The 16,427-nt window shown below is 42.2% G+C and overlaps 1 protein-coding gene across 1 annotated transcript in view; it reads left to right on the forward strand.

Annotated features, from left to right (window-relative positions):
* Positions 1 to 16,427, forward strand: part of LOC130108207 (neurotensin receptor type 1-like) — a 781,327-nt gene that overhangs the window by 75,528 nt on the left and 689,372 nt on the right. The window contains exon 3 of the mRNA XM_056275067.1: positions 5,172 to 5,256. Coding sequence (XP_056131042.1) covers positions 5,172 to 5,256 — 85 coding nt within the window. The remainder of the gene's footprint in view (positions 1 to 5,171; positions 5,257 to 16,427) is intronic.

Here is a 16,427-nt window from a genome sequence, read left to right on the forward strand (position 1 = left end):
AGATCTGATGTTTTACTATTCAAAGGAGTGGGTCATTATTATTATTACTATTATTGTTATTAACATCATTGCATCATTTGGTTAGTAGTGCCACATAAACACAAGTAATTCTTTGACTCAAAGAATTACTTGTGTGTTTATGTGGTACTAACCTTTGCACATGCAGGGATGCATGTTTTTTACAGCTTCCCTGCTGTTTTACCCCAGCACAGTTACACATATTTACAGAACAATCGCATTCTTTAACCCGAAACATATTTCTATGTAGGTACATGTAGTCCTCTCTGCCTTGTGACACAGAAGGTTCCCAGCTAACTGTCGCTTCTCACCTCTTTGGTTTATTTTCTTTGTTTTGGTTTCCAGATTTCATTCACTAAAATTATGTTGTTCTGAGCACTATACTTTCAGATGGCCAACGAGAAACACCCTGATATTCAACATGCTGAGATGATATTCAGTGATGATATTCATGCTGATATCCAACATGATTAGAGGGCGGCCAGACACAGATTTAGTATTGAGCCAGTGTATTCTCTGTGGGGCTGATATGTTGACAGAGACGGACAGGGCTGATGGATGTCTGTCATTTTTATCAATTGATCCGCATTTTTACATACGTCAAAAAGTTGAAACCATTAAATTTTTTTATAGATCGTAGTATATGTAATCATCTATTGTAGCTATGTTCAATTTCCAATGACATGAACGGGTGAAGCCCATCTCTGTCATTCATGGAGGAGAAACTCATTGCTCTTGTTTATAGCTACCCGGAACTTTATTTGCCTATAAAGAGGGGAATCGTACAAATATGGCTTTGCAAAGTATCAATAACGTGAGTGATCAATCTTTAAAAATGGCAATAGCAGCAACCTTGCACTTGTTGGCGTCCACCCCTCCTTGTTTAACACCAGAACAACCAAGGCGGTCATTTTGACGGTTTGGGATTTTCAAAGTGTAATAATTTTGTGAAAAAAGAAGATACAGACCTGCCACTCCCAGAATGAGCCTAAAATTGCATGTATTGGCATTAAAATGAGAATTAGATCTACTACTAATACTTTCGGCTGCTCCCGTTGGGGGTCGCCACAGCGGACCATCCCTTTCCATCTCTTCCTGTCCTCTGCGTCTTCCTCTGTCACACCAGCCACCTGCATGTCTTCCCCCACCACATCCATAAACCTCCTCTTTGGCCTTCCTCTTCTCCTCTTCCCTGGCAGCTCCATATTCAGCATCCTTCTCCCAATATACCCAGCATCTCTCCTCCACACATGTCCAAACCATCTCAATCTTGCCTCGCTTGCTTTGTCTCCACACTGTCCAACCTGAGCGGTCCCTCTAATATACTCGTTCCTAATCCTGTCCTTCTTCGCTACTCCCAGTGAAAATCTTAGCATCTTCAACTCTGCCACCTCCAGCTCCACCTCCTGTCTTTTCGTCAGTGCCACTGTCTCCAAACCATACAACATAGCTGGTCTCACAACCATCTTGTAAACCGTCCCTTTAACTCTTGCTGGTACCCTTCTGTCGCAAATCACTCCTGAAACTCTTCTTCACCCACTCCACCCTGCCTGCACTCTCTTCTTCACCTCTCTTCTGCACTCCCCGTTACTTTGGACAGTTGACCCCAAGTATTTAAACTCAAATGCCTTTGTCACCTCCACTCCTTGCATCCTGACCATTCCACTGTCCTCTCTCTCATTCACGCATAGGTATTCCGTCTTGCTCCTACAGACTTTCATTCCTCTTCTCTCTAGTGCATAGCTCCACTTCTCCAGGCTCTCCTCAACCTGCACCCTACTCTCGCTACAGATCACAATGTCACCCGCGAACATCATCGTCCATGGAGACTCCTGCCTGATCTTGTCCGTCAACCTGTCCATCACCATTGCAAACAAGAAAGGGCTCAGAGCCAATCCTTGATGTAATCCCACCTCCACCTTGAACCCATCTGTCATTCCAACCACACACCTCACCGCTGTCACACTGCCCTCATACATATCCTGCACCACTCCTACATACTTCTCTGCAACTCCTGATTTCCTCATGCAATACCACACCTCCTCTCTCGGCACCCTGTCATATGCTTTCTCTAAATCTACAAACACACAATGCAACTCTTTCTGGCCTTCTCTATACTTCTCCATCAACATTCTCAAAGCAAAAATCGCATCTTTGGTGCTTTTTCCTGGCATGAAACCATACTGCTGCTCTTCATCCATCAGCCCCTCAAAGTACTCCTTCCACCTTCTTAGCACACTCTCCTCGCTTGTCAGCACATTTCCATCTCTATCCTTGATCGCCCTAACTTGCTGTACATCCTTTGCAGCTCGGTCCCTCTGTCTAGCCAATCGGTACAAGTCCTTTTCTCCGTCCTTAGTGTCTAACCTGTCATACAAATCATCATACTCCTTTTCCTTTACCTTTGCCACCTCTCTCTCTCTTTGCTTTTAGATCAATTGCACAAAAAGCTATGATAAGATCTACCTAAAACGACCATGAGCTGTCACAATGACCGTGCGTGATCATTCGCGTCATGTCAGTATTTATGACGTGTGTTGGTCACGTCATTTCCTTCGTGAAGTTCATTGCTCTGTCATAGAAACACACTAGCGCCCTCAAGTGCAGAGAAATAGTCGAAACCTGATTAATGATTATTTCCAACATGTCTGGTTACAGACGCCGTTAGAGACGCACCATGACTACCACCGAGACGTTGCAGTATTTACAGGCGTTGGACAGCCGCCATTTTAAATTGTTTGAGACATAGTATTAAAGTTGTTAAAATGTTAATTTTGGTGTCAGTGGTTTTTTAACAGACATACTAACATAGGTAATGCATTAATATCTCGATTGGGTATTTATCTTGAGACAATATAGTGTTTGAATACCGGCGGTCATTTTGACGACCCGTTGTCGTTTTAGGTAGGCACAAAATCCCGGTCGTTATAGTGAAACCGCCCTTTATTCAAGAACGAGTATATTAGAGAGACGGCTCAGGTTGGACGGTTTGGAGAAAAAGCAAGAGAAGATTGAGATGGTTTGGACATGTGTGGAGGAGAGATGCTGGGTATATTGGGAGAAGGATGCTGAATATGGAGCTGCCAGGGAAGAGGAGAAGAGGAAGGCCAAAGAGGAGGTTTATGGATGTGGTGAGGGAGGACATGCAGGTGGTTGGTGTGACAGCGGAAGATGCAGAGGACAGGAAGAGATGGAGACGGATGATCCGCTGTGGCGCCCCCTAACGGGAGCAGCCGAAAGTAGTAGTAATAGATTCAAGAACGCCTCCGTCTTCATAATCCAGTGAGATACAAAACTGGTAGCGTGAGATCCTGACTCTGGGCTATTTAGACTGACAACTCGTCCATCTAAAGCTCACTTCTTTAGCCGCTTGTCAACTCCAGAACTGAGCCTATGAAGCCTATGTTGATTGCATATCTGGTTGCTCACTACGTGGCTGTGATACTGGCCACGTCATTCCACACAGGAAGCATCATGGGGCCGCCATTTCATTAGCAGCTGACTGCATAGTTGTAGAGGAAAATCTATACACAACAATGACTAGACAAGCCAAATCAAGGTGACACCTGCTGAACAAAACAGCACAGCCTACGCTCCAAAGAAGAGATAATTCGAAGAAGGGGTGCCTATTGCCACTTTGCATGTGGGGATTTAAACCTTTCTTCCGGAGGCAATTTGGAACCAATCTCCCAAAGGGGACCATATTGAATGCAACAAGGCAGGAGAGGCTGAAAGCAGTGAGGAAATTGTATTGACGGAGGAGTATTGACGGAGGGTGTTACCATGAGGGTTGAGGTCAGGTATAATACTTGGAAAGGACTCTTTCACAATGCCAGCCAATCACACTGTCTGATACCCAAAGTTACATGCACGTCAGGTGTGACCGATTAAGCGGGATGAATGGAGGAGGAGGAGGGGGTGGCAAATGAAGAGAAAGATGAAGGAGACAAGTCACAAAAAAGAAGAGAGCAGGAGAAGGGAATGGGATCGGAGGAAAGGATCCCGGGTTTATTTCTTCTGAGTGAAACAGAACCATTGCCGTGTGTCGTCTACAAACCCCTGGTGGGGTTAGAAGTGTATGAATCTTTCTGCCCTGTGAAGACTTGTCATTTTCCTTCCTGTTGCAGCTGAAGAGTAGATAACACCTGCAGTCACGTGTGTGTCTGTGTGTGTGTGAATAATAAAACTGATAATTGTGCTTACTGCAAAACGTGAATAGAATCAATATAGTTGAAGTTTCATGCCAAGGTTAAGACTATTTTGTTGTTTTCTGATGTTGAGTTTTTTTTTCTTTTAACGATCTCCTAACTTGTCTGTTTTCCTCTTATTCTGCTGAATCTATGAAAACGTATGTTTAAACATACAGGTTTGTTTCTGAACTGAGCAAGGGAAATCAGGTGATGTGTTTCCGCGTACGGGTTTGGGGAGCTGAGAATGAGGAGCACGTGTCACGTCCCCTCTATTAAACCGTCTGTTTGAGCCAGAATAATTAGCCTCACATTCCACGTGCCCTCTGAAAAACAATCAGGATCAGAACCACGCAACGTCTTAAACTGCTTGAATGCTTTGGATCAGAATCGGAAACACTTTGTCGTTTCATTTCATGCACTTGTGCACATGAAATGAAACGAAGCATCACCCCACCCCACCCCCCAACCCACAGCAGTGCAACACAAAGACAAAACACACACCCAAAAACTACAAGAACACATATATCCAAACTAACACATCTATCTAAACTAAAAAATAAAATAAAATAAATAAAATCACCGTCCAGAACCGGGAGAACGAACGCCAGCCAGGATGACAGTCAGAACTGCCGGTCTGCATGGGCTAGCAGTTAGCTTAGCCTGCCCCGCTTCCGCGTCCTGCCAGACCGCCCTCGTGTTTCCTCTTCGGGCTCAGCTCCGGTCATGGCCGTGGTCCTTTGGCCCACAGGACGCAGCAGACCAAGCTCCCTCAGCCGATCCAAAGCCAGCTCTCCCAGCCAGACACCACCTCCCCGCACGCATTGTGCAAGAAACAAACAAATAAAGTGTGTGGTTGTGGACTGAAACCACAAAGCAAGGTACTGTGCATGATCTTTCTCACCATATGGCAAATAATTATGTGACATTCCTGACACCGTCTCTCCATCTCTGCTGGTCTTGCAGGGGTCGTGGTCATAGCCTTCGTGGTGTGCTGGCTGCCGTATCACGCTCGCCGCCTCATGTTCTGCTACGTCCCCGAATGGTCCAAGTGAGTAACGCATCTCCACCCGTGTTAGCTCGTTTCGTGCAGATAGATGTACTTTCACTGCTCTGACTGCTTGATCTTTCTAGCCATGCGCACACACTGCCACTTCTATCACACACACACACACACACACACACACACACACACACACACACACACACACACACACACACACACACACACACACACATCGGAGGGACACTTGTGTTCACGTGTTGGTTGTGGTCGTTATGTAGCGTCATCAGGAGTGTCTGATACAGAGTAGCAGCCGCTCTAAACCATCATTCTCCTGACTAGGTTGTCCTCATTTGTCATCTTCTACCCTCTCTCTCTCTCTGTCTCTCTGTCTCTCTCTCTCTCTCTCTCTCTCTCTCTCTCTCTCTCTCTCTCTCTCTCTCTCTCTCTCTCTCTCTCTCTCTCTCTCTCTCTCTCTCTCAATTCAATTCAATTCAATATGTGCTTTATTGGCATGACATACATTTGTGTACATATTGCCAAAGCATGTAAAACAACAACACAATACAACAATGATTATAATAATAACAAAAACAACAATGATTATAATAATAATAACAGCAACAACAACAATGATTAGGATATTAAATAACAATAGTAGCAATAGGTGCCGTCATCCACTATCTCTCAGGTTGTGGCAAGATAATATAAATCTTGCTGCAATGTTCGCCGCTGGCCCCCCTCCCAGGACCACCCGCAGCTTACCTGCGTCGTCCATTTCCTGGTACTCTGGAATCACATGTTCCAGTTCCTTGACAAAAGCCCGGCGCTGTTTTTCAAATCTGTCACATTTAAGGAGGAAGTGCACCTCTCTCTCCACCTCATCTGTCATGCACTGACCACATGATCGTTGCTCTTTTGGCAACCACGTCTTTTTGTGTCTCCCCTTTTCAATGGCGAGACTGTGGTCACTGAGCCTGTATTTGGTGAGGATCTGTCGCTGCTTCCTGTCTCTGACAGTTAAGAGGTATTCTTCCAAATCATAGTTTGTTTTTAGGGCCCGATAGACTTCTAGTTTGTTTTGAGTTTTGATTTCAGCGTTCCAATGTTTCAGATAATTGTTCTTGCTTTGTTTTATAGCCTGATTTATCGTAAACTTTGTTTGGGATGCAGTGCTGGCCTGAGGTTGGTTGGTCTTAGTATTTATTACAGGGTTAATGAGTCTCAGAGCCAGCTGCTTCAGGGGACTCTTTTCGGGGTTCAGTTCTTGGGTTTTCAGAGCTTTAAAGTGCAGTGTATTTGTTGGCTTGTATTTAAGTGCATCCAGAAATTTAGAGATCTTTTTTGTACATTTATCAATAATGGAAACCGGCCTAATTCTGCCCTACATGCGTTGTTTGGTGTTTTCCTTTGTATTTTCAGAATCATTCTACAGAATTCAGCATGTAGGGTTTCTGCTGGATGCTTGTCCCATCTAGTGTAGCTGGAAAGACTGAGTGGACCCCATAACTCACTTCCATATAGTGCAATGGGCAGAATTACACTATCAAACAGTTTGCACCAGATGGAGATTGGTATATCAATGTTAAATGATTTATTTTTAATTGCATATAGAGCTCTGCGAGCTTTTTGTTTTAGGTTATTCACTGCCCTACTGAAACTCCCTGATGCTGTAATAATTAGACCCAGGTAAGTATACTGCATCGTATGCTCTAAGGTGATGCTACCTAGAGTCAACTGGTATCTATTTTCCTGACATCTGGGCTTCTTCTGGAAGATCATTACTTTTGTCTTTTTTGGATTTATTGCCAGGGCCCAGTGCTGGCAATAGTCCTCAAGCAGGTCTAGTAGTTGTTGCAGCCCATCTGCGGTTGGTGACAACAAAACTAGATCATCTGCATAAAGCAAAAATTTCACTTCCATGTCATACAGGGGGAGACCTGGGGCTGCAGACTGTTCCAGCTGCACCGCCAGTTCATTAATATATATATTAAACAGTGTCGGGCTAAGTCCACAGCCCTGTCTCACCCCTCTATTCTGAGTGAAGAACTCAGTGTGTTTGTCTCCAATCTCTCTCTCTCTCTCTCTCTCTCTCTCTCTCTCTCTCTCTCTCTCTCTCTCTCTCTCTCTCTCTCTCTCTCTCTCTCTCTCTCTCTCTCTCTCTCTGTCTCTCTCTCTGTCAGTCTGTCTGTCTCTCTCTCTGTCAGAGCGGAAGTAAACGAGTTTCTAAAACGAGCTTTTTTCTATCCGTCTTGTCCTTTTTCATGTGCTTTTTTTGTTGTCTTTTAGTTAGTTTTTTTCGGTGACAGGTCTGAGTGGAGTTGTTCTATTTTCGGTAGCGGTGCTACCGCCCTCAGCGGGGCAATATGGCCGCTGTGGGAGGTGGAGGGACGGCGTTTGAAAAGTTGACACGCCGGCACGTGATTAAGGTGGCTCCCGTGGTCACGTGCTCGGTGGAGGACTGCTGCCTCTTGGTAGGTGAACATGTGGGACATCAACATCCAGAATAACAGTGCTGTGGTCATGTTTATCGATGAAGTCAACCAGGTAGTGGACAGCGGTGTGGTGATTAAGGACACGTTGACTGCCGTTCTGCCGCTGACTTATCCTGCCACGAGAATCACCGTTTCTAATGTTCCCCCGTTCATGAGAAATGCCGCTTTGGAGAAAGAGCTTGCAAGATATGGAGAGCTAGTGGCCCCGATAAAAATGGTCTCTTCGGGTTGCAAGTCTCCTCACTTGAAACACGTTGTGTCCCATAGGAGACAAGGCTTCATGATTCTGAGAGATAATGCGGAGGATTTGGATCTGAAGCTTAAGTTCAGGGTAGATGAGTTCGACTACATTGTGTTCGTTACATCCGGCATTATGAAATGCTTTGGCTGTGGGTCTGAGGGGCGTTTAGTAAGGTCTTGTCCCGACAGGAGTGAGGGTAGGTCGGATCCTCAAGGGCCGCCATCGTCCCCCGATGCCGCCACGAGCGGCTAATCTCCGGTTGAAGACGGCGCTGCCGAGTCGGCACAGGGCGGACAGGAGGCCGGGGAGCGAGGGGCAGGAAAAACAGACCAGGTGGTGGAACAGAAAGAGACCGAGGCTGGAGAACACAAGAAAAACGGACTGAGCAGGCAGGAGAGGGAGGTGGGCAGGTTGAGCAGGTTAAAAAAAGGTGATCCCGATGAGAAGGTTACAGGACTTGAACAGGTGGAGGCTGTTGGAAATGAAAACAGTGAGAACGGAGAGTGTAGCAAACTGGCTTGGCGAGATATGAATTGTGGTTGGAAGAAGCAAATACAGCAGACTGCTGTTAGAGTGGCAGAGTCTGTACTTGAGGAAGAGATGCTGTTGGATGATGAAATAAATTTAAAAAGTCTATTAAAAGGAAGCCCACAGAGGGTAGCCAGGACGATTTAAAAGCAAGGAGGGTTTCAAAAGGTAAAAAGCCATCCTCCTCTTCATCTGAGGAGGACACGGAAGAGACTGTGAGTTACTTTCCACTCCTCGTACACAGGTGGACACTGAAGGGAGCTATGCTTTCCTGAAAATCAGTAAGTTTTCACAGGTCGCCAAGGGTTTGAGGGGATTCAAGGTGGAAAATTAATTTCCAGACTTGCAGCTTTTTGTTGACTCAGTCAAACGTTTACTGAAAAACACAGGAGATGTGGAGGTAAACACATTTACTGACCGGCAAATCTTCAGACTGAGAAAACTTGTACGGAAAGTAAAATTGCAACGCCTTGATGATGCTTAAGACGACTTTGGTCGATGAGTGTGTTGCACTGGGCGCTCTTCCTCTTACTGCAGCTGGAGGAGCCACTGATTCATGGAGCCAGGCTGAATGTCCACGGCTCGTGCTCTGGGATTTTCCCAGAAACTGGTTTCCACCACAAACACCACCCTACAGCACATGGTGGCTGCAGCAGGATCAGGACTTGACAACACCGAGGCAGTAGCTCAGCTGCTCAACATGAGGTCTACATGCCGCACAAGAGACTTTTTAAAGCTACGAAGTAAAAAACTGTCTGAAGAAGAGCTGAAGATGACGAGGGCCTACGAAAGGGGAGCAGAGCTTCCACACAAAAATGGCTCTTTTGCCAGAACTTGGGGTGGTATTGTGCATAGTGGGAGTTGATGAAGATCTGTCTTTTGTTTTGTTTTTTTATTTGTGTAATGAGGGAAAGTCCTGGCTGTATTATTGGCTTTGTTTTATTCTATTTGTTTGTTGTGTAAATTGTGTAAACACAACATCCATTGCACGTTGTCTGTCTTGGGAGAGAGATCCCTACTCTGTTGCTCTCCCTGAGGTTTCTTCCTGTTTTTTTCTCCCTGTTAAAGGGTTTTTATAGGGAGTTGTTCCTCGTCCGATGCGAGGGTCTAAGGACAGCATGTTGTGTTGCTGCAAGCCCCCTAAGGCGAATTTGTGTTTGTTGTGTTGGGCTATTTCATTTTGGAGTTCTGTTTTTACAAATACTGGTTTAGACTACTCAATGTTTTTTTTTCCTGGAACTATTTTCTTTTTTTGTGTTTGTTTGTTTGTTTTGTTTTGTTGTTTTGTTTTGTTTGTTTTTTGTGTGAGCTGGATTATGAAGAGATGACTGTGTTTGAGTATCAGCTGTTGGACTGTAATGTATTCTGAATAAATGTACCTTTTAAAATCAAAATCTCTCTGTCTCTCAATTCAATTCAATTCAATTCAAATGGCTTCATTAGCATGACATAACAATGTACATATTGCCATAGCAAGTGTCCAAACACTGAAAAAAAGCCAAACATCAATTGGAAAACACCACTGAAAACAAACGCATTACGACAAAGAAACAGTACAAGACAAAGTAACATATTGTCATCAAAACATGTCTCTCTGTCTGTCTCTGTCTCTCTCTCTCAATTCAATTCAAATGGCTTTATTGGCATGACATAACAATACACATATTGCCATAGCAAGTGTCCAAACACTGGAAAAAAAGAAAGAGAAAAAAAAAGCCAAACATCATTTGGAAAAACACCATTGAAAACAAACACACTACAACAAAGAAACACACTATAACAAAGAAACACACTATAACAAAGAAACACACGACAACAAAGAAAGACACTACAACAAAGAAACACACTATAACAAAGAAACACACTATAACAAAGAAACACACTACAACAAAGAGACACACTATAACAAAGAAACACACTATAACAAAGAAACACACTACAACAAAGAAACACACTATAACAAAGAAACACACTACAACAAAGAAACACACTACAACAAAGAAACAAACTATAACAAAGAAACACACTACAACAAAGAAACACACTACAACAAAGAAACACGCTATAACAAAGAAACACACTGCAACAAAGAAACACACTATAGCAAAGAAACACACTATAACAAAGAAACATAGTACAACAAAGAAACATGCTATAACAAAGAAACACACTATAACAAAGAAACACACTACAACAAAGAAACACGCTATAACAAAGAAACACACTATAATAAAGACACACACTACAACAAAGAAACATAGTAGAACAAAGAAACACACTATAACAAAGAAATACACTACAACAAAGAAACATAGTACAAGACAAAAGAACATAATGTCATCAAAACATGTCTCTCTGTCTCTGTCTCTGTCTCTGTCTCTCTGTCTCTCTCTCTCTCTCTCTCTCTCTCTCTCTCACGCTCTCTCTCTCTCTCTCTCTCTCTCTCTCTCTCTCTCTCTCTCTCTCTCTCTCTCTCTCTCTCTCTCTCTCTATCTATCTATCTACGTATCGATCTATCTGTACTATCATGCCCTGTCCCATTATATTTTGCCAATTTGAAATAGCTATCAAAACGTATTGAATCAAAATCAAACGATGTGGGTAGGATTTCTGCTTATAAGGCCTCGTGCCTGAAAAGACTTTCTATGAAGCGTAGACACTCCTCAATGTACAGGATACAGTAAAGACACTCCTTTATGTACAGGATACAGTAAAGTCACTCCTCCATGTACAACATACAGTAAAGACACTGCTACATGTAAATGATACAGTAAAGACACTGCACCATGTAAAGGATACAGTAAAGGCACTCCTCCATGTACAGGATACAGTAAAGTCAATCCTCCATGTACAGGATACAGTAAAGACACTGATATATGTAAAGGATAGTAAAGTCATTCCTCCATGTACAGGATACAGTAAAGACACTGATACATGTAAAGGATAAAGTAAAGTTATTGCTCCATGTAAAGGATATAATAAAGTCACTCCTCCATGTACAAGATACAGTAAAGACACTCCTCCATGTATAGGATACAGTAAAGACACTCCTCCATGTAAAGGATACAGTAAAGTTACTCCTTTATGTACAGGATACAGTAAAGACACTGCTCCATGTACAGGATACAGTAAAGACACTCCTCCATGTACAGGATACAGTAAAGTCACTCCTTTATGTACAGGATACAGTAAAGACACTGTTCCATGTACAGGATACAGTAAAGTCACTCCTCCATGTAAAGGATACAGTAAAGTCACTCCTCCATGTACAAGATATAGTAAAGACACTGCTACATGTAAATGACACAGTAAAGACACTGCTACATGTAAAGGATACAGTAAAGACACTGCTACATGAACAGGATACAGTAAAGTCACTCCTCCATGTACAAGATACAGTAAAGACACTGCTACATGTACAATATACAGTAAAGACACTGCTACATGTAAGGGATACAGGAAAGACACTGCTACATGTACAGGATACAGAAAAGACACTGCTACATGTACAGGATACAGTAAAGTCACTCCTCCATGTACAGGATACAGTAAAGTCACTCCTCCATGTACAATATACAGTAAAGACACTGCTACATATACAGGACAGAGTAAAGACACTCCTCCATGTACAGAATACAGTAAAGACACTCCTCCATGTAAATGATACAGTAAAGTCACTCCTTTATGTACAGGATAAAGTAAAGACACTGCTCCATGTACAGGATACAGTAAAGACACTCCTCCATGTACAGGATACATTAAAGTCACTCCTCAATGTAAAGGATACAGTAAAGTCACTCCTCCATGTACAAGATACAGTAAAGACACTGCTACATGTAGAGGACACAGTAAAGACATTGCTACATGTAAAGGATACAGTAAAGACACTGCTACATGTACAGGATACAGTAAAGTCACTCCTCCATGTACAGGATACAGTAAAGGCACTCCTCCATGTACAGGATACAGTAAAGTCATTCCTCCATGTACAGGATACAGTAAAGTCATTCCTCCATGTAAAGGATATAATAAAGTCATTGCTCCATGTACAGGATACAGTAAAGTCATTCCTCCATGTAAAGGATACAGTAAAGCCATTCCTCCATGTACAGGATACAGTAAAGTCACTCCTCCATGTACAGGATACAGTAAAGTCATTTCTCCATGTACAGGATACAGAAAAGACACTCCTCCATGTACAGGATACAGTAAAGAAACTGCTGCATGTACAGGCTACAGTAAAGTCACTCCTCCATGTGTAGGATATAGTAAAGTTATTGCTCCATGTAAAAGATACAGTATAGTCATTGCTCCATGTACAGGATACAGTAAAGTCATTCCTCCATGTAAAGGATACAGTAAAGTCACTCCTCCATGTACAAGATACAGTAAAGACACTGATACATGTACAGGATACAGTAAAGACACTGCTACATGTAAAGGATACAGTAAAGACACTGCTACATGTACAGGATACAGTAAAGTCATTCCTCCATGTAAAGGATACAGTAAAGGCACTGCTCCATGTACAGGATACAGTAAAGACACTGATACATGTACAGGATACAGTAAAGTCACTCCTCCATGTACAGGTTACAGTAAAGACACTCCTCCATGTACAGGATACAGTAAAGTCACTCCTCCATGTAAAGGATACAGTAAAGACACTGCTACATGTACAGGATAGAGTAAAGACACTCTTCCATGTACAGAATACAGTAAAGACACTCCTCCATGTAAATGATACAGTAAAGGCACTCCTTTATGTACAGGATACAGTAAAGACACTGCTCCATGTACAGGATACAGTAAAGACACTCCTCCATGTAGAGGATACAGTAAAGTCACTCCTTTATGTACAGGATACAGTAAAGACACTGTCCCATGTACAGGATACAGTAAAGTCACTCCTCCATGTAAAGGATACAGTAAAGTCACTCCTCCATGTAAAGGATACAGTAAAGTCACTCCTCCATGTACAAGATACAGTAAAGACACTGCTACATGTAAAGGACTCAGTAAAGACACTGCTACATGTACAGGATACAGTAAAGACACTGCTACATGTACAGGATACAGTAATGTCACTCCTACATGTACAAGATACAGTAAAGACACTGCTACATGTAAATGATACAGTAAAGACACTGCTACATGTAAAGGATACAGTAAAGGCACTCCTCCATGTACAGGATACAGTAAAGTCATTCCTCCATTTGCAGGATAGAGTAAAGACACTGCTACATGTAAAGGATAGTAAAGTCATTCCTCCATGTACAGGATACAGTAAAGACACTGATACATGTAAAGGATACAGTATACTTATTGCTCCATGTAAAGGATATAATAAAGTCACTCCTCCATGTACAGGATACAGTAAAGGCACTGCTGCATGTACAGGATACAGTAAATTCACTCCTCCATGTACAAGATACAGTAAAGACACTGATAAATGTACAGGATACAGTAAAGACACTGCTACATGTAAAGGATACAGTAAAGACACTGCTACATGTAAAGGATACAGTAAAGACACTGCTACATGTACAGGATACAGTAAAGTCATTCCTCCATGTAAAGGATACAGTAAAGACACTGCTCCATGTACAGGATACAGTAAAGACACTGATACATGTACAGGATACAGTAAAGTCACTCCTCCATGTACAGAATACAGTAAAGACACTCCTCCATGTAAATGATACAGTAAAGGCACTCCTTTATGTACAGGATACAGTAAAGACACTGCTCCATGTACAGGATACAGTAAAGACACTCCTCCATGTAGAGGATACAGTAAAATCACTCCTTTATGTACAGGTTACAGTAAAGACACTGTTCCATGTACAGGATACAGTAAAGTCACTCCTACATGTACAAGATACAGTAAAGACACTGCTACATGTAAATGATACAGTAAAGATACTGCTACATGTAAAGGATACAGTAAAGGCACTCCTCCATGTACAGGATACAGTAAAGTCATTCCGCCATTTGCAGGATAGAGTAAAGACACTGCTACATGTAAAGGATAGTAAAGTCATTCCTCGAAGTACAAGATACAGTAAAGAAACTGCTACATGTAAAGGACACAGTAAAGACACTGCTACATGTAAAGGATACAGTAAAGACACTGCTACATGTACAGGATACAGTAATGTCACTCCTACATGTACAAGATACAGTAAAGACACTGCTACATGTAAATGATACAGTAAAGATACTGCTACATGTAAAGGATACAGTAAAGGCACTCCTCCATGTACAGGATACAGTAAAGTCATTCCGCCATTTACAGGATAGAGTAAAGACACTGCTACATGTAAAGGATAGTAAAGTCATTCCTCCATGTACAGGATACAGTAAAGGCACTGCTGCATGTACAGGATACAGTAAATTCACTCCTCCATGTACAAGATACAGTAAAGACACTGATAAATGTACAGGATACAGTAAAGACACTGCTACATGTAAAGGATACAGTAAAGACACTGCTACATGTAAAGGATACAGTAAAGACACTGCTACATGTACAGGATACAGTAAAGTCATTCCTCCATGTAAAGGATACAGTAAAGACACTGCTCCATGTACAGGATACAGTAAAGACACTGATACATGTACAGGATACAGTAAAGTCACTCCTCCATGTACAGAATACAGTAAAGACACTCCTCCGTGTAAATGATACAGTAAAGGCACTCCTTTATGTACAGGATACAGTAAAGACACTGCTCCATGTACAGGATACAGTAAAGACACTCCTCCATGTAGAGGATACAGTAAAATCACTCCTTTATGTACAGGTTACAGTAAAGACACTGTTCCATGTACAGGATACAGTAAAGTCACTCCTACATGTACAAGATACAGTAAAGACACTGCTACATGTAAATGATACAGTAAAGATACTGCTACATGTAAAGGATACAGTAAAGGCACTCCTCCATGTACAGGATACAGTAAAGTCATTCCGCCATTTGCAGGATAGAGTAAAGACACTGCTACATGTAAAGGATAGTAAAGTCATTCCTCGAAGTACAAGATACAGTAAAGAAACTGCTACATGTAAAGGACACAGTAAAGACACTGCTACATGTAAAGGATACAGTAAAGACACTGCTACATGTACAGGATACAGTAATGTCACTCCTACATGTACAAGATACAGTAAAGACACTGCTACATGTAAATGATACAGTAAAGATACTGCTACATGTAAAGGATACAGTAAAGGCACTCCTCCATGTACAGGATACAGTAAAGTCATTCCGCCATTTACAGGATAGAGTAAAGACACTGCTACATGTAAAGGATAGTAAAGTCATTCCTCCATGTACAGGATACAGTAAAGACACTGATACATGTAAAGGATACAGTATACTTATTGCTCCATGTAAAGGATATAATAAAGTCACTCCTCCATGTACAGGATACAGTAAAGGCACTGCTGCATGTACAGGATACAGTAAATTCACTCCTCCATGTACAAGATACAGGAAAGACACTGATATATGTACAGGATACAGTAAAGACACTGCTACATGTAAAGGATACAGTAAAGACACTGCTACATGTAAAGGATACAGTAAAGACACTGCTACATGTACAGGATACAGTAAAGTCATTCCTCCATGTAAAGGATACAGTAAAGGCAATGCTCCATGTACAGGATACAGTAAAGACACTGATACATGTACAGGATACAGTAAAGTCACTCCTCCATGTACAGGATACAGTAAAGACACTCCTCCATGTACAGGATACAGTAAAGTCACTCCTCCATGTAAAGGATACAGTAAAGACACTGCTACATGTACAGGATAGAGTAAAGACACTCCTCCATGTACAGAATACAGTAAAGACACTCCTCCATGTAAATGATACAGTAAAGGCACTCCTTTATGTACAGGATACAGTAAAGACACTGCTACATGTAAAGGATACAGTAAAGA

This window comes from Lampris incognitus, chromosome 2, assembly GCF_029633865.1.
Source record: "Lampris incognitus isolate fLamInc1 chromosome 2, fLamInc1.hap2, whole genome shotgun sequence".
Taxonomy (NCBI): Eukaryota; Metazoa; Chordata; class Actinopteri; order Lampriformes; family Lampridae; genus Lampris; species Lampris incognitus.